Source organism: Hippopotamus amphibius, chromosome 9 (assembly GCF_030028045.1).
Source record: "Hippopotamus amphibius kiboko isolate mHipAmp2 chromosome 9, mHipAmp2.hap2, whole genome shotgun sequence".
NCBI lineage: Eukaryota > Metazoa > Chordata > Mammalia > Artiodactyla > Hippopotamidae > Hippopotamus > Hippopotamus amphibius.
The window spans coordinates 82,763,121-82,784,276 of NC_080194.1; the positions used below are offsets into that span (position 1 = coordinate 82,763,121).

Below are 21,156 nucleotides of genomic sequence, written 5' to 3' on the forward strand. Positions count from 1 at the left end.
ATTGGGGCTTCCTAGGTGGCGCAGTGGTTAAGAATCCGCCTGCCAATGCAGAGGTCACGGGTTCGATCCCAGCTCCAGGAAGATCCCATATGCCGCGGAGCAACTAAGCCCGTGTGCCCAAAAAAAAAAAAAAAAAAAAATTAAGATTGATACCCCATTTATCCTTACATCCCCCAAAGGACAGACTTTGTATTTCAGTGTGGCTTCCTAACTTTCTACTTCTGCTTTCTTAAAACTTGAATATTATTTATATTAAAGAGAAGTAGTCAAGAAGTGCCATAGCCTTTATTGATAAAATAATTTGCTCTTAAAGTCAAATCCCATTGGTAATATGGAAGAGAATTCTTTTTATTTTGAAAGTCATCTCCTCTTTTTTCAGATTCTTAACTTCCATTTTTAAAAAGCTACTTCATTAAAAGGGCAGTTTATCAAGTAAACTATCTTATTAATAATTTTATATTGATTGCATGTAGGAATGATCATACTTTGGACATATTGGGTTAAAATAACATGTATTACTAAAATTAACAAAAAAAAAGTTTATTGTTTCTCATTTATAGAATCAGTGTTTTGTTTGATTTATGTCATAAGTATTCTCATCTATGCTGCCCTAATTGTTAAGTTCTGTGTTCGTATGTTGCCTTATTTCTTCCAAAGTATGAGAATGTTCCTAGAACTTTTACAAGCTCTGAGAGCCATAACATATAGATAAAATAAGGGATTGCCTTTCGTTGTGTAGATTCAGATGAAGTGTATTAAATGTGCTCTTCTTTCTCTCTCTCTTAACGCCTCTTCTCTCCCACTCCCCCACCCCTTTGCACATGGGGAATGTTCCCTTGTAGACTTGGCACCTTATTTTATTTCTGAGCCATTGTCTGCTGTCCAGAAACTTGGTGGACCTGTAGTGCTGCATTGTTCTGCTAAACCTGTGACTGCTCACATCTCATGGTTGCATAATGGAAAAAGATTGGACAGAAATGTGGAGCAGATTAAGGTTCATCAGGGGACGCTGAGTATCCTTTCTCTGAACCCCTCCCTTTCGGGTTATTACCAGTGTGTTGCCAACAATAGCATCGGCGCCATTGTGAGTGGTCCTGCAACCGTATCCACTGCAGGTGAGTTTAGTTTTGTCCCTGGTATAGATGCTTTTTTTCCCTGAAATTACTGTTAATTTTTGCGTTGTTTGAGTAGTGGGAGGAACGTGGGCTTTGGAGTAAGACACATACGAGTTCTCATTCCCAGCCTTGACACGTGCTGTGTGTTTAACCTGCTGGACAATGCTTGAACCTCTGTGAGCCTAGCTTAGTGTCTTCCTTTGTAACAGGGGACATGGAAATTATTTTGTGCAGAGTTAGGCCAATTTTCTAACGCGAATCTGAATTTCTTTCTGAGTATTTAAAAGTCCTTAATATCAAAACAACAAAAAAAGCCGTTGTCTACTTTGACACAGTTATTTCATGCAGTCCTTTATCTTTTTTCACATCTAATTGTTTTATTTGCCTTGATTATAGAGTGATTTTCATTTATTTAATTGAAACCAGTCTAAAGAAGCGGGGGAGAAAAATAACTGTAAAGAAAGGAATGCTGAGTATTGAACTTATGGAAAATCTGGAATGCATGGTTTTCTTAGTGAGTTTGAGCCATCTGCCTTTCAAACAGTGATGGCTTCCAGTAATGGAAAACGTCTTTGTGAGGGCACCCCTATTTACAGAACAAATCTGGATTCCCTGGGAGTAGTGAGTTTGTCATAACTGAGAAGAGTAAATGTTTTTGTAGAGCTGTGACCCATGGACAGCTCCAAGCCACACACCGGAGGGCTGAATTCCTAAGGGCAGGCTGCAGAGTGCTTTCAGCATTGGTGATAATAAAGAGCCCTTCCATACAGGTTCCATCTGTAGTCAACTTAAACCGAGAGAAATTGAGACCTGGTTAGTCTATTCAGATAATTCAAACGATACACTGCTTTTTTTTTTTTTTTTTCGATGCCCTATGATCATTCTTGTAAACCATTTTATTGCCATGTGAGTAGCTACACACAGAATAAAGATGCATAGGGAAAGTGAGTTTTGATGAAAGACTGGATTAAGAAGGATTTATCTTGACAGAATGGGAACGATTGTGTTTTATAGTTCTCCCTAATGTTTTAAGAAAAGTTTGCTTGTCTCCTGGAAGCATTGACTTCTGGAAAAGGGTGCCATGACTAAGCCCCAGCCCTCAACTGTGCACCTCCACCCAAACTGCTTTCTGAGATAAAAAGGTCCTGCTACTCTGGGAACGGGGATTAGCTTTCACAAACAGCCATGGTGTAGATGTGGTTTCTAGCTTTAAAATTTCCTTTGGGATAGAGAGTTCACATTTACATATATTTATTTATGTATTACTGAATTCCTTGTTTCTTTTAGTTCTTGGTGATTTTGGTTCATCAACAAAGCATGTTATTACAGCAGAAGAAAAAAGTACTGGTTTCATTGGCTGCAAGGTACCAGATAGTAACCCCAAAGCTGAGGTGCGCTATAAAATCCGGGGAAAGTGGCTGAAACATTCCACAGGTGAGACCTCTTATGACAAGCCAGTGGCACCTGCAGAACAAATGTCATTAACCAACTATCATTAAGCTCCGCGTGGTAGGGGCTGTGGACACAAAAGTACATAAGCTATATTGTCTCTACTCTTGGGAGTCTAGTGGAAGAAACTAGAACAAAGGTTACAAGATAAAATAGAATGTAGTATAGAAATGACTGCAACCCTGCACCCCCAGGGCTCGTGCCTTCAACCCTTTCAGGAATCTACTCAGATGTCACTCCCTTTGAGAAGATCGCCCTCACCGCTCCATCTAAAACAACATGCCGTGTCGCGCTGTCCCCGTTATTCAGCTTCATTTTTTCTGTAGCCCTGTGTTACATGTATTTTTGCTCGCTTGTTTCTTATTTGCCCCTTTCTCTGCCGCCCCACTCTCGCACTGGAACATCAGCTGCGTGAGGGCAGGGCCTGCGTTATCTGCCTGCTTCATTGCTGTATCACTTGTGCCCAGGCCACTGTTGGTGGAACATGAGCTCTCAGTACATACTGTTGAGAAGAAATGAATGAAGACGTGACTGGGTGGTCAGTGCTGTAGGCAGAGGTTTGCTCAGGGTAGTAGCTGTGATCGTTGTATCTTTGTCCAAATGTGTTTCTGGTGCTTCGGTGTTCTCAGTGAGTGATCTGTTGTCATGGGGCTCTGATGGGTTAGATTGCGTTACTCTAGTACTGCTGGGTTTTTTTTTTTCTGCCTTGACTTTCCTTTTGCTTCATTTAATGAAATTTCCCCGATTGTTTATTTGCTGCTCGTGTCATGTCTACATTTAAAGTGTAACTATCAACCTCTGTTAGTTTTAACCGGTGTTCTTCATAAAGAGAGAGGCCTAACTGCATTCTCTTCCTTCCTCAGAGAATTACTTAATCCTTCCATCAGGAAATCTTCAGATTTTGAATGTATCCTTAGAGGACAAGGGCTCATATAAGTGTGCAGCTTTTAATCCTGTCACACGTGAATTAAAAGTTGAACCCATTGGCCAAAAGCTCCTTGTGAGTCGTAAGTATTTGGGGGAATCATGGTCACTGGGAAGAGTCCTCGGAAGCATTTCTCGTAAAAATTTGGGAAGTGGGAGTTCACTTTTCTTTAAGATCCTGTTTGTTTATCATGAGAATGTCTTACAAAAATTACGTGCACAGTTCTGTACATGTTTCAAAAATATAATGGCTTTCTAGAAGAGAATTTTGGTCAAGGTGACAGAGTAGAATTCCTGTGGCGAACTTCGCCCATTGCTCAAATAAAAAGAAATGAGAGAGCAAATATCACTTTATATCAGTAGTAAGCAAATTGGTGGCTAATTGTGAATTATGAAAATATTTATCTCTTCTTTTTGAAATATGATAAGTCATAGCTGATGTTTAGCTTAGGGTGATTGAGTTGCGACAGCACCAATAGTCAAAGCACAGTGAAGTAGTGGACCGTGTACTTGTTGAGAATTCGACATTTCCACACTGCTAATTCAGAAGTAGCCCTAAAGGATCACCAATTCTTTCAAATTTAATTCTCAGCTGAAAATGATTTAGTTACCAAATAGGACCTTGTAGTGCAAAGAATACATGGGAAGGTGGGGAAGCTCACAGCTTTGCTAAGGAGGAGGGTGGAAGTGAATACTTAATAATACATTAATAATAATGATTTTTTATTTTCCCCTCTTTCTTTAGGCCCTTCTTCAGATGACTTTCACATTCTTCACCCCACCCTTTCACAGGCATTAGCTGTTCTTTCTCGTAGTCCCGTGACCCTGGAGTGTGTGGTGAGTGGGGTCCCAGTGTCTCACGTGCGTTGGCTGAAGGATGGTCAGGATGCTGTGCCTGGAAGCAATTGGAGAAGGTTGTATTCACATCTTGCCACGGACAGCATTGACCCAGCAGACTCTGGCAACTATTCCTGTGTGGTGGGAAACAGGTCTGGAGACGTCAAACATGTGACTTACGTGGTGAATGTACTTGGTAAGATGTTACTCGTTAAGTGTTTTCTCAAGTCAGGTATTTTTCTGGTCTAACTGATGTTTGAGTGGAAGATCTATTTGTGAACCGTAAATGGAATAGAGACTATCTAGAAATAGCTACCCCAGTAGCCAGAACAAGCTTCATTTCTCTGAAGGACTACTGAGTTGAGCAGTGTTTCTGGGTGGCACAGAGTATGTCACCTGGGACATTCTTGGGAACCTCACCCCCAACCTACACAAGACAATAAGTTCCCTACATACGAATCTTGATGTTGCAAACTTTCAAAGATGCAAACGTGTATTCGCATGTCCAATCATATAAGTTAATTCACGTGTCTGGTGCACATTGTCACGTGCGTGCATCTTCTACAAGTGGTTGTGCTTTTGTGTACTTTACTGTACAGTACTTTATAGATTACAGAAGTACAGTGTCTTTATTTTAAGTCCAGGATGTCTGGAAGCAACCGTAAAAGCAGCTGTGATGTAGCTGCTACGGTACTATATAGCTGATTATGTTAGTTGGGTTCCTAAGCTAACTTTGTTGGACTTACAAACAAATTGGACTTATGAATGCACTCTCAGAATGGAACTCATTCGTATCTAGGAGACTCACTTACAGCACTGGTTCTTCCTTTTTGATGATGTGGAGGAAAGAGACTGGAATTCAAGAGGATGGAAGATTCCAGGCTGTATCAGTGTGTAGTGTACAGCAGTGGTAAATAAGACAGAGTACTGGCTAGAAAATGTCATCTCAAAAAGAAATCGAACTCTCCTGCACTGTTGGTGGGACTGTAAGTTGGTACAGCCACTATGGAAAACAATTTGGAGGTTCCTTAAAAAACTACAAATAGAACTACCATATGATCCAGTAATCCCACTACAGGGCATATACCCAAAGAAAACCATAATCCCAAAAGAAACTTGTACCATAATGTTTATTGCAGCACTCTTTACAATAGCCAGGACATGGAAGCAACCTAAATGCCCATCAACAAATGAATGGATACAGAAGATGTGGCATATATATACAATGGAATATTACTCAGCTATAAAAAGGGATGAGGTGGAGCTATATGTTATGAGGTGGATAGAACTACAATCTGTCATACATAGTGAAGTAAGTCAGAAAGAGAAGGACAAATATTGTATGCTAACTCACATATACGGAATCTAAAAATGGTACTGATGAACTCAGTGACAAGAACAAGGAAGCAGATACAGAGAATGGACTGGAGAACTCGAGGTATGGGAGGGGGTGGGGGGTGAAGGGGAAACTGAGAAGAAGCGAGAGAGTAGCACAGACATATATATACTACCAACTGTAAAATAGTCAGTGGGAAGTTGTTGTATAACAAAGGGAGTCCAACTCGAGGATGGAAGATGCCTTAGAGGACTGGGGCAGGGAGGGTGGGGGGGACTCGAGGGGGGGGGCGTCAAGGAAGGGAGGGAATACGGGGATATGTGTATAAAAACAGTTGATTGAACCTGGTGTACCCCCCAAAAAAAATAAAATAAAGTAAAATAAAAAAATAAATAAAAAAAGAAATCGGTTTCATTTTATTTTCCCGTTTGAATGCTTTCACTATAGCTGGCTCATAAAATATGTGTTATTTTGACCCACATTTCTATATGTACTATTTGTCTCGAAGCTATTTCTTTCTTCCAGCTACCTATCTCACTGTCATGTGTAGCAGCAAAAATGTTTTCCTTTATCAAAACAGATTTTCATGAAAACCAGGAAAAAAGTTTTCATAGTAAATATAGTTTTTGTAAACCTTCTGCACCTGTTTATTTGCAACAGTGGCCTGACATAGGTTACAATGGAATTAGTGTAAGTATATGGCAAATTTAATGCTAATTAGGACTAGATTAATATGTATAATCATTAATTTGGGCATATATTACAAATGCCAATACATGATTTACTTTGTCCAAGTAAAAAGTGGCCTGATGGATACTAAAGGAAGATTTTTGTCCAGAATACACCTAACCTCAAAGCAGAATTGACCATAAAAAAAAAATTTAACTTCCAAATAAGCATTCTTGTGTTTGGGCTCTTGTGTAGTATAAAATCCAGGGAACAATTACTTTATTTCAAACAGATCATCTGAAACAAATGCCCAAAGAAGCCTAAGATTAGAAACTCTGCATGTGTGTATGTGTGTCTGCGTTTGTTGGGTTGGGGGAGGGGTTAAGTGGGTGGAGAGATCTATAAAAAGAGGCTATAACATATTAGTAACATATGGTTTATCCTATCGGAGGAAAGTTAATACATTTCTAATGTTTTTTTGATGACCACAGTGGATGGGAAAATGTGAGAAATAATACAGTTCAGTTTCAACTCGTTATTGATAGAGAGGAGAGTTTGTATGACTTATGTGATAATCTATAAAGCACATTTTGAGCGGTAGACTTTAATTTATATGTTTTATTTTTATTTTATTTTAAATTAATTTTTTATTGGCATATAGTTGATTTACAATGTTGTGTTAGTTTCAGGTGTACAGCAAAGGGAATCAGTTATACATATACATATATCCACTCTTTTTTAGATGCTTTTCGCATATAGGTAATTGCAGAGTATTGAATAGAGTTCCCTGTGCTATACAGTAGGTTCTTATTAGTTATTATGTGTTTTATTTTTAGAATATGCTTCCATATCTAAAGGACTGCAAGATCAGACAGTGTCCCTGGGTGCCACAGTTCAATTCACGTGTGAAGTTCGTGGGAACCCAGCCCCCAACCGTACCTGGTTTCACAACGCACAGCCCATTCATCCTTCCCCACGACATCTAACTGTGGGAAATGGATTGCAGATCAGGGGTGTTACCATGGAAGATTCTGGGCTGTATCAGTGTGTAGCAGATAATGGGATTGGATTTACGCAGTCTACTGGGAGACTCGAAATTGAAAAAGGTAGGCTTTTAGGTCATGTAATCATAGGAAATGTTACTTTACAGATGGGGTTTTGTTCTGGTTAAAATTGAAATCATTTTTACAAAAAAGGAAATAATCCTATCACCATAACAGAACAGTGTTCATTGTCCATGTTCCTTTCTAGTTGCAGGTAGGCATTTCCATGAAGAAGCAACCTTATTTAATCATGCTCATTTAAAAAAATTTCTTTAAAAATATTTTTTCAACAGATACTACATAGTTTTGAAAAGGTATAATTTTAAAAAGTACGTGTTAAACGTCTCATTCATGTTCCCCATCCAGCCATATTTCTCTTGAGAACTAGTTTTATCATTTTCTTGAATATCCTTGTGTGCATGTATATGATCAAAGTTACATATAACGTGAGTTTGTGTACATTTAATAACAATATCTGTTTGGTTTTTTTTTTTTTACATAAATGGTGGTAGCATTCATATAAATTACCTTGAATTTTTCCTTAAAATTTCCCTGAATTTTATCTTAATGATTACCTTGAATTTTTCACTTAACATATATCTTGGATATCTTCCCATGTGGCACATTAAAAGAGTATTTTCATTTCTTTTTAGAAATGGCTGTTTCGTCTTCCATTGTATAGTTGTGATGATTTGACTAGTACCTTGATGGCTGTTTCTAATCCTTTGCTATTACAAGGAGTCTATGACGCGTGTCCTTCTACGTAGACTATTTTGCACATATGTGAATATGTGTAAAATAAATTCCTAGAAAGGAACTTGCTGAATAAAAGCATATATGCCTTGGTAATTTTGATAGATATCATTGCTTTCAGAAATAGTTACCAGTTTACACTCCCACCAGCAGTGTTTCCTCATATCCTCACAAGTCATGGTGTGGTCAAAATTTCTGTTTAATCTTTACCGATCTGATAGATTTAAAGAAAAGTACCTTTTGATCTGTATTATTGTGAGTGAAGTTGGGCATCTCATCATATGTTTATGAGCCATTTGAATTTGCTTTCCTGTGTATTGACTGTTCATTGTCTTTTGCCTGTTTTAAATTAGGTTGTTGGTCTTTTTTCTTATTTATAGGAGTTCTTTATATATTAGGGAAATTAATCTTTCGTCTGAGAGTTATAAATATTTCAAATTTCAAAAACTCAGTGTGATAGAGACCATGGCTCTGAACTTGATGCAATTAATTTAGATGTTAATAATAAAAAATAATTTTTAAATGGCACATATTTGGAAATTTAGAGTCATAGTTCTAAATAGCTGGGTCAAAAAAAATCATAATGGAAATTTAAAATTCTTTCAATGATAATGAATGTCAAAATCAAATTGTGTGGGGTATAGGAAAAAGAATTTATAGCTTTAAATGCTCATAAAAAAATTAGTGAACTAAGTAAAATAACAGAATAAATTTAAAGAAAACAGAAGAAAGGAGATAATAAAGATACGGGCAGAAATCAATTAAATAGAAAATGAAGATAAAATAGAGAAGATCAATAAAGATAAAGTTTAACTAAGGAGTTATACCTTCTAATCAATTAGAAGATTTAAAGTATCATTCATTCTATTTAATGAGTAAAGGAGAAAAACAATATGATTATCTCAATAGAAGCAGGAAAAACATTTGACATAATTCAGTATCCATGTTAGACACTCTTAGAAAAACAGAAGTAGAAGGGAACTTTCTTAACTTGATAAAGAGTATCTAACAAAAACTCACAGGAAACATTACTTTTAATGGTGAAATGTTTAAGCATTCCCTTTAAAATCTCTTTTAATTGTCATCATAGTGGAGATTCTAGAATGACAAGAAAAAGAAATAAAAGATGGGAGGATAAGAGAGAAAGAAACCCAATTATTATTAATTCACAGCTGCTCTGGTTGTCAATATAGAGAATCCTCCATAGTTTGTTGGCAAATTATTAGAAATAATAAAAACGTTTAGCAAGGTGGCTGGATGAAATCAAGACCAATAAACAAGAATCAGTTGCCTTTCTGTGTACCAGTGTATTAACCAGGTTTCTCTAGAGAAACAAAACACAAGAGGATATATAGAATACATATAAGAGGAGATTTATTCTAGAAACTGGCTCACACAGTTATGAAGGTCAAGTCTGCCATCTGCAAACTGGAGAAGGAGGGAAGCCGATGATGCAGTTCAGTTGCGGAAGGGGGAGTGATGGTTTAAATCTCGACATAAGTCCAAAAGCCAGAGGTCCAGGAGCACTGATAGTCCAGGGTCCTAGGGTAGGAGAAGAAGGATGGCTCAGCTCACAGAGAGAATTTGCCCTTCCTCTGCATTTTTGTTCTACTGAGGCCCTCAACGGATTGGATGGTGCCCACCCACATTGGAGGGGGTCATCTACTACGGTTACTGATTCAGATGCTAATTTCTTCTGGAAACACACTCACAGACACACCTAGTTATCTCGGCATCCTTTAGCCCAGTCAGGTTGGCACATAAAATTAACCATTACAATCAGCAACAGACAGAAAATGTAATTTAAAAGACACCTTTGTATATTAGCAACATTAAAAAGATGTTTTTAATCTTTAAGACATTCTAAAAGAAGAATAAGAACGTAGGGGCCTAGCTTTACCAGATATTAGAACATACACAAACATCTGTAGTAATTAAGACAGTGTTGTATTATTGGTGAAGGAACAGACAGTAGGACTCTTGGAACAAGAGACCGCTGAAAAGGATTTGCACGTGAGGATTTGACTTAGGTGGCTTTGCAGATCACAGAGGGTAGGACATCTATTTCAAGTTTTGATGTGGGGTAGTTGGTTATCAAAATGGGAAAGAAGAAATTAAATCTCTAACTCATATTGTACATAAAGGCAAATTTCTAGTGGATTAAAGACCTATATATGAAAGGCAAAATGGCAAAGTTTTTTTTCTTTAAGCTCTTTATTGGAATATAATTGCTTTACACTTTTGTACCAGCTTTTGAGGTACACCAAAGTGAATCAGCTGTATTTATACATATATCCCCATATCCCCTCCCTCCCACAACTCCCTCCCACCCTTCCTGTCCTGGCTCTCTAAGGCATCACCCATCATCGAGTTGATCTCCCTTTGTTATACAGCAACTTCCCACTAGTTATCTATCTTACAGTTGGTAGTGTATATATGTCTATGCTACTCTCTCACTTCGTCCCAGCTTCCCCTTCACCCCCCACCCCGCCAACCCCATGTCCTCCAGTCCATTCTGTGCATCTGCATCCTTATTCTTACCCTGTCACTGGGTTCATCATTACCTTTTTTTTTTTTTTTTTTTTTTTAGATTCCGTATATATGAGTTAGCATACGGTATTTGTTTTACTCTTTCTGACTTACTTCACTCTGTATGACAGTCTCTAGGTCTATCCACCTCATTACACATAGCTCCATTTCATTCCTTTTTATGGCTAATATTCCATTGTATATATGTGCCACGTCTTTTTTATCCATTCATCTGTTGATGGGCATTTGCTTCCATGTCCTGGCTATTGTAAATAGTGCTGCAATGAACATTATGGTATATGTTTCTTTTTGGATTATGGTTTTCTCTGGGTATATGCCCAAGAGTGGGATTACTGAATCATATGGTAGTTCTATTTTTAGTTTTCTAAGGAACCTCCAAATTGTTTTCCATAGTGGCTGTACCAACTTACATTCCCACCAACAGTGCAGGAGAGTTCCCTTTTCTCCACACCCTCTCCAGCATTTATTGTTTCTAGATTTTTTGATGATGGCCATTCTGACCTGTGTGGGGTGATACCTCATTGTGGCTTTGACTTGCATTTCTCTAATGATAAGTGATGTTGAGCATCTTTTCATGTGCTTGTTGGCCATCTGTATGTCTTCTTTGGAGAAATGTCTATTTAGGTCTTCTGCCCATTTGTGGATTGGGTTATTTGCTTTTTTGATATTAAGCTGCATGAGCTGCTTGTATATTTTGGAGATTAATCCTTTGTCCATTGCTTCGTTGGCAAGTATTTTCTCCTCTTCTGAGGGTTGTCTTCTTGTCTTGTTTATAGTTTCTTTTGCAGTGCAAAAGCTTTTAAGTTTCATGAGGTCCCATTTGTTTATTCTTGATTTTATTTCCATGATTCAAGGAGGTGGGTCAAAAGGATCTTGCTTTGATGGATGTCATAGAGTGTTCTGCCTATGTTTTCCTCTAGGAGTTTTATAGTGTCTGGCCTTACATTTAGGTCTTTAATCCATTTGGAGTTTATTTTTGTGTATGGTGTTAGGAAGTGTTCTAATTTCATTCTTTTACATGTCGCTGTCCAATTTTACCAGCACCACTTATTGAAAAGGTTATCTTTTTTCTGTTGTATATTCTTGAAAATGGCAAAGTTTTTAACGAAAATATAGAAGAATATCTATATAATCTAGGTAAAACTTTTTAAGACATTTTAGGCTAATTTTTAAGAAAAGATTGGTATGACTACATTAAAATTAAAGCATCCTTGTTATTAAAAGATACCATTAAGAATGAAAAGAAAAGCAAAAAACTGAGAGAAGATACTAATAACATATATAACTAATGAAAGAACAGTATCTAATATTTACAAAGAATTTGGAACCATTACAAAAAAAGGTAAAGGGCCCAAGAGAGGAATGGACAAAAGGCATTTGACAGAGGAGGAAAAATGAGTGGCAGGTAAATATACGAAAAGATGTTCAACCTCGTCAGTACCGAGGGAAATGCAGGTTACGACCCGTGAGAGCATATTACACTTATTAGATAGGCAAACATTCAGAAATCTGATAATTGTTGATTGATTTTGTCAAGCACAGGAAGTAGGACTGGAAAAAGAGAACGATGTGCTGGAGAAAATGTCATTTGTAATCAACATTCCATTATGAGATCACGTAACCCCCCCCCCCCCAAAAAAATACCTGGGACCAAAAGGAAAGAGTTGATATCACTTGTTTAGAAACAAAAATTTGTTCATGTATTTGGTCAGAAAACTATAATTCAGAACAGGTGTTTTTCTCCCAGGATTTTTGTCCCCTGGTATCAACTATTTTTTTGAAGGACTATTATTTAGTTTTATACTTTTTTATACCTTTTTCATGTTGAAGTCTGAGATTTTGGCTTCACATTTTCTGTATTTACAGTGGTCAGATGTGCTGAAGATACCTGTTAGAAAGCTCTGTACAGATTCCTTTATATACTTCCCTTTCTTTCTGAAGGATAGGCAGCCTATGTGGGAAATGTCTAAGAGCCCCCAGTGATGAAAAATTCTACTTTTTTTGACTGCTTTGCTTGGTGAAAGTTGAGAAGTGAACTAACAAGAAGGGAGATATCTTTGTTCTAATCATTACTATTGATATTTTCATTACTACGTGCTTGTAACATTGTGAACACTGTTATTTCACACTGTTCTGCATGTAAAACACTGTTTAGAAACACACCTATAAAAGATGTTTCTAAGACAGCTACTGGTGCTCTACACTGAGAACATTTAAGCAGTAGAATGAAATTATTTTGCATTGTAGATACTATAGGGTTCTTATTTTTTTGTATGTGACTTACTTTTTTAATAGACAGTGGACTCAAGCCCGTTATAATTACAACACCAGCAAGCTCAGAGGTGGCAGCTGGAGACTCTGTGACTTTGTCCTGCAATGCCACCGGGGTGCCGGTTCCAGCCATTCGTTGGTACAACAGGCACGGATTGATAACCAGCCATCTCTCTCAAGTTCTTAGATCTAAATCCCCAAAACCGCACTTCTTAAGACCTGGGGGTTCTGACCTCAAGCCTGTGTACTTCGTCACGTCCCTGGCTGGTTCAAGCTCTCTCTATATTCAGGCTGTTACTAGGGAGCACGCTGGGAAGTACACCTGCGAAGCTACAAACGCACACGGCACCACGCAGTCGGAAGCCCTCCTCACCATTGGTGAGTTGTCATTCGTATCTTTTCCCAGGCGAGTGGTTTCCTTTGATAGTAGGGGATAAAGTGACTTGAAGTATATTTTAATGAGTTCAGCAGTCTCTCTCTCTGTATATCCACATCTATATCCATATCTATATCTGTTTTTACCAACAACAGTGAAATGTAGAACTGCAGTTTTTGGTCTTTGGCCTTATGTGAATCAGATGCACTTTGGTCTCCGCTTCTGAAGGGTTTGTTAGGCTTGTCCTATAGAAAGCTGTCATTTGGGAACAAGCCCAAGGTATGACCTCTTTGGGTCATTAATGCTTTTGGTTTTCTAAGCTACCGATTGCAGATATTTTCAGGTGGGCCCTTGGTAAGGATAGTATTCAGAGTCTAAAGAGTTGGCTTTCATTGGGAATGTTGAGTCACATGTACTGTCAAACAGTACCCATCTGTATACTTGCCTCAACGTTATTCAAAGTTATTTTTCTACTGGGGTGTATAATATTCTTTATATTTTACTGATGTTGGATGATGATGGCTTAATTTGGAGTACTGGTATATAGAGCATCAGTATTATGCAAATTAATTCAAATATGACTTAATTCACATTCAAACCTTATATCAGTGAGCATAGTGGAGATGTCCTACTCATAGGGCTGGTGTGAGAATTCAAGGAGTCTATACCTGTAAAGTGCTTAGAATGATGTCTAAAAGTGGAAAGCCTTCAATAAATACTAACTATTAGGTTATAATTATTACTATATAATATTATTAAACTATAATTATCCCTTGTGGTGGTGTTTAGGGAATGAAGAAATAGGTATTGGTTTTAGTAAACCTTAAGAATCCTTAAATAAAGAGGGTAGTTAAGTGTTGCATAAATTTACACACACGTATGGATGTGTATATGCATGTATACTTGTGTGTGTGTTTATGTATCGGTTCTGCTAAGCAAAAATAGGAGTGGCTCTGCTCAAAACTGTTAACTGTAAGACAGGTGTAATGCAGGCACTGCTTGGGTAGCATTTGGCTGAAGTGATTATTTTATGTAAATGAAGGGTAGAGGGAACCGTAGACATCACAGTCATAGCTGATGGGACCAGGTAAGTATCTAGTTGTCTAACTGCCTCACTTTAAATATGAGGAATCTGAAGGCCTTAGAAGATACATAACTTGTTTAGATTAGATCTTTTAGATCTTTAAGATCCCCCTCGTCCCCAGGATTTCATGTCTTGATAAACACCATTTTTTATGTGTAGTAACCCCATGAGCTACATCTTACCTGAGTGGTCCTTCGTTGCCTCTTTTACATGCTCTATAATAATTATTGAAGTCCAGCTGAGTCTATTAAAGCTCAGAACAGCACATAACACGCCACTTCTTCCCATGGGCCTCCAGGCTTATTATTGAATTCTAGCATGCTGACAGCCTTTAGTGTGTTTATTGTGAAGGGGGCAGTTAGCAAGATGACTCGCTCCCCCACCTTTCTTTCTTTCCAGAGACCTTGGGTTTTTGAGGTCCTGGCTGTACAGATATTTGTAGAGTGAAACTATAATGGGAGTCGGCCTGGGGTCCTAAATAGTTTAGGGTGGGGTTGCTGGTTTGAGTCGTCACAGTGCGAACAACTTTGGCAGGTCTGGTTCCGTTCCCCGTTGAATTGGTTTCAGCTCGGAGTCATTAATTCACAGACGTTGCCGTGGTTACAGTCCTCAGAAAGCCAGCATGTTATCAATCTGTTTTCCAATTCAAAAAACATTCTGCCTTAAACAAATGCTAGATGTCTCTTCTGACCATTTCACAGGGTTATTTTGAAGATAAGTTGAGATCATGTATGTGAAGAACCTTTGGAAAGTACGGTGAAGGCCTTATAAATTGTACCTAGTATCTGTGAGTGCTCAGATTCCATTATCGGGAATAGTAGAACATTCATTGAATCCCCTTTTCGATAAAAGTTGTGGGAAAATCTCACTGCAGCCTGAATAACGCAAGTGGAATTTTGACCCTCCTACAGTAGACATAGGCTGTAGCATCACATTTTTCTCATGTCTCTGTATAAACTGAGGCGTGTGGTATTCAAACTCTTTTACAACCAAATACCACTTCCCAGTGGTGCCCTGCCCAGAGGGTCCATGAAACACTCCTGATAAAAAGGTCCTTCTCCACCGCCCGAAGCCACAGCTAATTGCCTCCACTTGCTCGAGTCCATCTCTGCATCAGCAGGCTCCCGGCCACACCCTTCACATCCAGCCCACATCCTGACTCACTAGATAAACACGGCTGTTCCAGGAGCAATATTTGGAAGTTGTCTCAGCGAACTTAATTAGTTTTCTTCTACATTATTTTCCCACTAGCTTCTTGTTTTCTTTGATGGAGGATGCTTCTGGGACACCTTTTCTCTCTTTTAAACAAACAGAGAACTGACTTTCCTCTGTTAGTCCTGTTTTTTTGGTTGGTTCTCTACGAAACTGCAGTAGTTCTCCTAAAACACTCCCACCTTTGACCAGGAATCTGACTTCATTATGGAGAAAAAACTCTGCCGTTGTCTCCTAGGCTCCCTTCCTCCACAAAAGTAGGAGACTTTTCGTTGCCAGTATTAATGGCGCTTTAGAGGAACCAGGCTATCAACCCTCGGGTTTTATTGTGCTGGCACTTTATTTGTTTTCATAAATTGCTCTCGCATTTTTTCACGGCAGCACCACTAAATTCTCCTGCCAGCTGCTGTCACTTAATCTCTCAGAACCCGAATTGCTTCATCTATAAAGTGGGAGTATTACTATCTACCTAAGACTGTTGTTTTGAGAATTAAATGAGATGATGGTTATCAAATGTCTGGCACAATGCTTGGCACGTAATATGTTCTCTGTAATTCTTTTTGGGTGTAGGAAACCTATGTATTTTTTTAAGCACAAATAAATTATTTTTACCTTCCTCTGTATATTCTGTATGCTCTTAGTAGTGAGTATTAAGGCTGTCTGCTTGTTTTATCTTTACATTGGCAATTTCTTTTTTTTTTTAATTTATTTTATTGAAGGATAGTTGATTTACAATGTTGTGCTAATTTCTGCTGTACAGTGAAGCGATCCAGTTATACAGATATACACATTATTTTTCATATTCTTTTCCATTATGGTTTACACAGGACATTGAATATAGTTCCCTGTGCTACACAGTAGGACCTTGTTTTTTGTCCATCCCATAGATACTAGTTCGCATCTGCTAATTGCAGCCTCCCAATCCTTCCCTCCCCCCACCCCGCTCCCCCTTGGCAGCCACATGTCTGTTTTCTATAGCTGTGAGTCTGTTTCTGTTGCATAAATGAGCTCATTTGTATCGTATTTTAGATTCCACACGTAAATGATATCATATGGTATTTGTTTTTCTCTCTCTAACTTATTTCACTTAGTATGATATAGATTGGCAATTTCTTAAGCCAACCTTCTGTTCTATCCACAAAGAGGGCTCGTTTGGAAACAGGTAGATTCCTCCTTTATGTTTGCTAGTCTTGCTTCATTTCTTCCCTCTTCTTGCCTGTGGCTTTTCTTCTGTATGTAGAGTAGGTATTAGTTATCTGTTGTTATATAAACTACCCCCAAAGATGAGCAGGTTAAAACAACAGCTCCTTTATTACCTTACAATTCCATGGGTTAACCTGATGCAATTTGGCTGTTCTGCAGGCCTTGCTTGGGGTCTCTTAGGCCCTTGTAATCAGAGGGCATCTGGGGCTGGAACAGCCAAAGTGGCTTGTGGCACCTTTGTGAAGGCTGGACCACACCCAGGTCCCCTCCCCCCACCCCCGTCTCCCCCTCTCCACCTCTCTTCCTCTCCCCCCTCTCCCTCCCCCCCTTCCCCCCTCCCTCCTTCCCTCACCCCACCCCACCATCACCCCTCTCCACAGCTAGCTTGGATGTCTGTAAGTGGCAGCACTATAGTAGGGGTGCCAGGCCTTCTTATGTCTTAAGCCCAGAAGAGTGCATCCTCTCTTGGGCCTGGCATCGGTTAAAACGAGTCATAGGGTAGCCCGGATTGAGTGTGGGAGGGAACTGCTCAAGGGTGTGAATGCTGGGATATCTTTGGAGACTAGCTACCCAGTAGGTAATAGCCTAACTCTTGACCTTTTCTTTGCTATTTATTTTACTTTGTTCCCAAGGGAATGCGTTACTCATCGTGTTTCACTTACCAACTAGAGTTAAAGCTCCATGTTCTTCAGCTTGAAATCTTCTGAGGTTACACTAGCAAATTGTTGTAAAAGAGAGAATGCTGGTGTAGAGCAAGGAAAAATGGTATCCTTTAAGCTACTAAACTACTGCATCAGAGAACTGATTTTTCAGACAATTTGCTCCTTCATGAATAAGAGGTGGCTGTTGGAGATTAGATGTTTCCATGAATTATAAATTGAAATGTTAACCTGTTTTAACTTATAGGGCTCAAACTGTGCTAACAGTGCGTTAGATCACTGTATGAGAGACCCTGAAATAATGAATTTCTTCAGTCTTCTTTCTTTTTCTTTCTCCCTTTCTCTGCAGTTCCTTTTGAAACAAATACAAAAGCAGAAATCATCACAGCTTCTGATCCCACTCAGAATGATGAAAGTGATGGTTCAGAAACTGGATTATTGAGCTCATTCCTGGTGAAGGAAAATTTCATTGCCACAGAGTCATCGTCTGAGAAAAATGCTAATGGTACCTCTGTCCCCGATGCCCCCATCATTCTGAGCCCCCCACAGACACACATGCCAGATACATACAGCCTGGTCTGGAGGGCAGGCAAGGATGGCGGGCTGCCCATCAATGCCTATTTTGTGAAGTATCGAAAGGTAACGTCTTCTCATTTATCATCTTTCCCTTCTCACACCTTCACATCCTGGGTATGACACACGCTTATTATTTTTGCATTTGTGGAGTGGCAGGAAACAGAACAGGAGTATCCCAGGGTCATGAGTTTGGGAGAGAAATGCCAGCAATCATCGTGGGTTTACCAGTCTTATAAAAGCAGTAAGAATGAAGTCCAAATAACTTCCTCCCAAATTGGGATTCTAAGAACCCAGTAACTTCTAGACATTTCTAATCAAATATTTTAACCCCTTGGGTATAAAGTTCTATAAACCACTTTTTAAAAAGTAATTCCTTCCCTCTCTGAGATGGCAGAATGCAGTTTATTTAGTAAAAAGGCAGTATCTTATTAGAAACAACTGTTTGAACAAAGTCATCCCTTATTATCTCTGACAAATGTTTTCATTTCAAGTTGTCTTCTTAATTGTATTAAAACCTTACATTGTTTGGTCACTTATGGTAAACCTTGATTGTCTCAGTTAATTTGCCAGATAATGTTTTTCATCCACAGTCTTCTATTAAAGCAAAACGAAAAAAAAATCTCCCCTCTTTGTTTAATGAGACTGTAAATGAATGAAATGGGAGGAGATGCACTCATATTTAAAATAATTTTCAGGCTTCCCTGGCGGCACAGTGGTTAAGAATCTGCCTGTCAATGCAGGGGACATGGGTTCAATCCCTAGGCCGGGAAGATCCCACATGCTGCAGAGCAACTAAGCCTGTGTGCCACAACTACTGAGCCTGCACGCTCTAGAGCCTGCGAGCCACAACTGTTGAGCACATGTACCGCAACTACTGAAGTCTGCATGCCTAGAGCCCATGCTCTGCAACAAGAGAAGCCACCCCAATGAGAAAGCCTCGCACCACAACAAAGAGTAGCCCCCGATCGCCACAATTAGAGAAAGACTTTGTGCAGCAACAAAGACCCAATGCAGCCAAAAATATAAATAAATAAATAAACAAACAAATAAATAATAAAATACATCTTTAATAAATATTTTCTATGTTCAGGACATTTTGGTATCCATCATTTAATAGTAATATTTTTTTCTTCAGGTATTTTTTAATTGAAGTGTAGTTGATTTACAATGTTGTATTAATTACTGCTGTACACCAAAGTGATTCAATTATACCTATATATATATTCTTTTTTAAAATATTCTTTTCCATTATGGTTTATCATAGGATTTTTAAAAAAATATTTATTTATTTGTTTGTTTGTTTGTTTATTTTGCTGTGCCAAGTCTTGCTTGCAGCACGAGGGATCTTCATTGTGGCATGTGGGATCTTTAGTTGTGGCATGTGGGATCTAGTTCCCTGACCAGGGATTGAACCCAGGCCCCCTGCTTTGGAAGCACAGAGTCTTACCCATTGGATCACCAGGGAAGTCCCTATCATAGGATATTGAATATAGTTCTCTGTGCTGTACAGTAGGATCTTGTTTATTCATTTTGTATATAAAAGCTTACATCTGCTACACCAACCTCCCACTCCATTCCTCCCCTTATAGTAATATTTTTAATATCTGGAAAAATTAACATGGTGATATTTGAGAGTTTATTCACTGTAACCTGATGATTCTAGATGAAAAAGGTTTCACTGGTATTCTTATCCACATGGAAACTTCCATGTAATGTTGGCTTTTGGTTCAGTTAATCAAGACATAACGGATTGTATCTCTTTCTGTTTTCTCCAACTCACATTCAACAGTGTCAAAACATGAAGCAAGAATGTTGGAAATATATAATGCATAATTATGTAATTTATACACATATAGACATATATAACATACACTCTGATTTATCATATATTATGCATATTATATATTATCATTAATACATATTATTGTATAATTATTTAATTCCCCCCATTAGCCCAATAAGACAGGAGCATAGTTGACATTACAAGAAAAGGAAACAAACTGGGTGATCAAATAACTTGCTTGAGGTCATAAGTCAGTGGCCGCTAATGGAGCAGCAGTCCTTTCACAGTGAGAATCTCTAAGTTCTTGCTATAGGTCTCCTTCTGTTTCTCAATGTGAAGAGGTATTATGTCTCTTTCACTTTTGATAGTGTATCACTTCCCAAAATTCATCTGGAATTGAATGACTTCTAGTTTTTATCCAATTGGAATGAAAGGTTTTCCTGCCCTGTATCTCCTGTTTTTTCATGCCTTGTTTTCTCTTGAGTAGCTGGAGGATGGTGTTGGTGTGGTGGGAGGCTGGCACACAGTTCGAGTCCCGGGAAGTGAAAATGAGCTCCATTTAACGGAACTGGAGCCTTCGAGTCTCTACGAAGTTTTGATGGTGGCAAGGAGTGCAGCAGGTGAGGGCCAGCCAGCCATGCTCACCTTCCGAACCAGCAAAGGTGAGTATCATCTTCCTCAAGAGGACCCAGTCAGCTGTCTTGATGTGACTTTAATAAAAAGTGTCTTTTTGGGTTATAGAGATTCTTATATATACATTTACTAAGTAAACCTATTATAGTACCTTTCAGGGCCACATTTGGATGGTTGTATTCTTCTGTTCCATCCCATATTTCACAGGTATGTTTGAGGGCTTATTATAAGTAAGACATCAGGGTAGGTGACACAGGGAAAATGAAGATGGTCAAGAGAAGATCCATCCTAATGGAGTTTCTACTTTGCTGAGAAAGGTAACACATATACATAAATACCAACTCAAGGCAAAACTTCAATTCAGCTAATAGTCATGGCTTCTCTTGTGTCTAGCAGTAAATAAAATAGATAATATTCCTTTGCCCTCATGGAGCTTCCATTCTAGTTGAGAGAGATTTACACCTAAGTTATAAGAACATTAGTAGGTGGTGGGTGTTAACAGGAGAAATAAATTAGAGGACGGGTGTGGTATAGGAAGTGTATGGGATAGCAGTTGTCACAGTTTGAGCAGGTGGCCAGAGAAGTCCTCAGGGAGCAGTTTACAGCAGAGCAGAATATAAAGGAGGTATATGGAAAGCCATGCGGGTATCTGGGGAAAGAACATCCCAGTAGTGAGAATGGCA

The 21,156-nt window shown here is 38.6% G+C and overlaps 1 protein-coding gene across 6 annotated transcripts in view; it reads left to right on the forward strand.

Annotated features, from left to right (window-relative positions):
* Positions 1–21,156, forward strand: part of CDON (cell adhesion associated, oncogene regulated) — a 97,704-nt gene that overhangs the window by 36,164 nt on the left and 40,384 nt on the right. For 4 of the 6 annotated variants that reach the window (XR_009055536.1, XR_009055535.1, XR_009055537.1 and 1 more), the window contains exons 3-10: positions 843–1,115; positions 2,403–2,549; positions 3,428–3,571; positions 4,234–4,521; positions 7,167–7,436; positions 12,972–13,325; positions 17,831–18,120; positions 20,328–20,502. Coding sequence is in view for 3 of the 6 variants with exons in the window: in XM_057749725.1 (XP_057605708.1) it covers positions 843–1,115; positions 2,403–2,549; positions 3,428–3,571; positions 4,234–4,521; positions 7,167–7,436; positions 12,972–13,325; positions 17,831–18,120; positions 20,328–20,502 (1,941 nt within the window). In the remaining 3 variants the exon portion in view is untranslated. The remainder of the gene's footprint in view (positions 1–842; positions 1,116–2,402; positions 2,550–3,427; positions 3,572–4,233; positions 4,522–7,166; positions 7,437–12,971; positions 13,326–17,830; positions 18,121–20,327; positions 20,503–21,156) is intronic. The other 2 variants (XM_057749727.1, XM_057749726.1) reach the window with 2 other exon arrangements.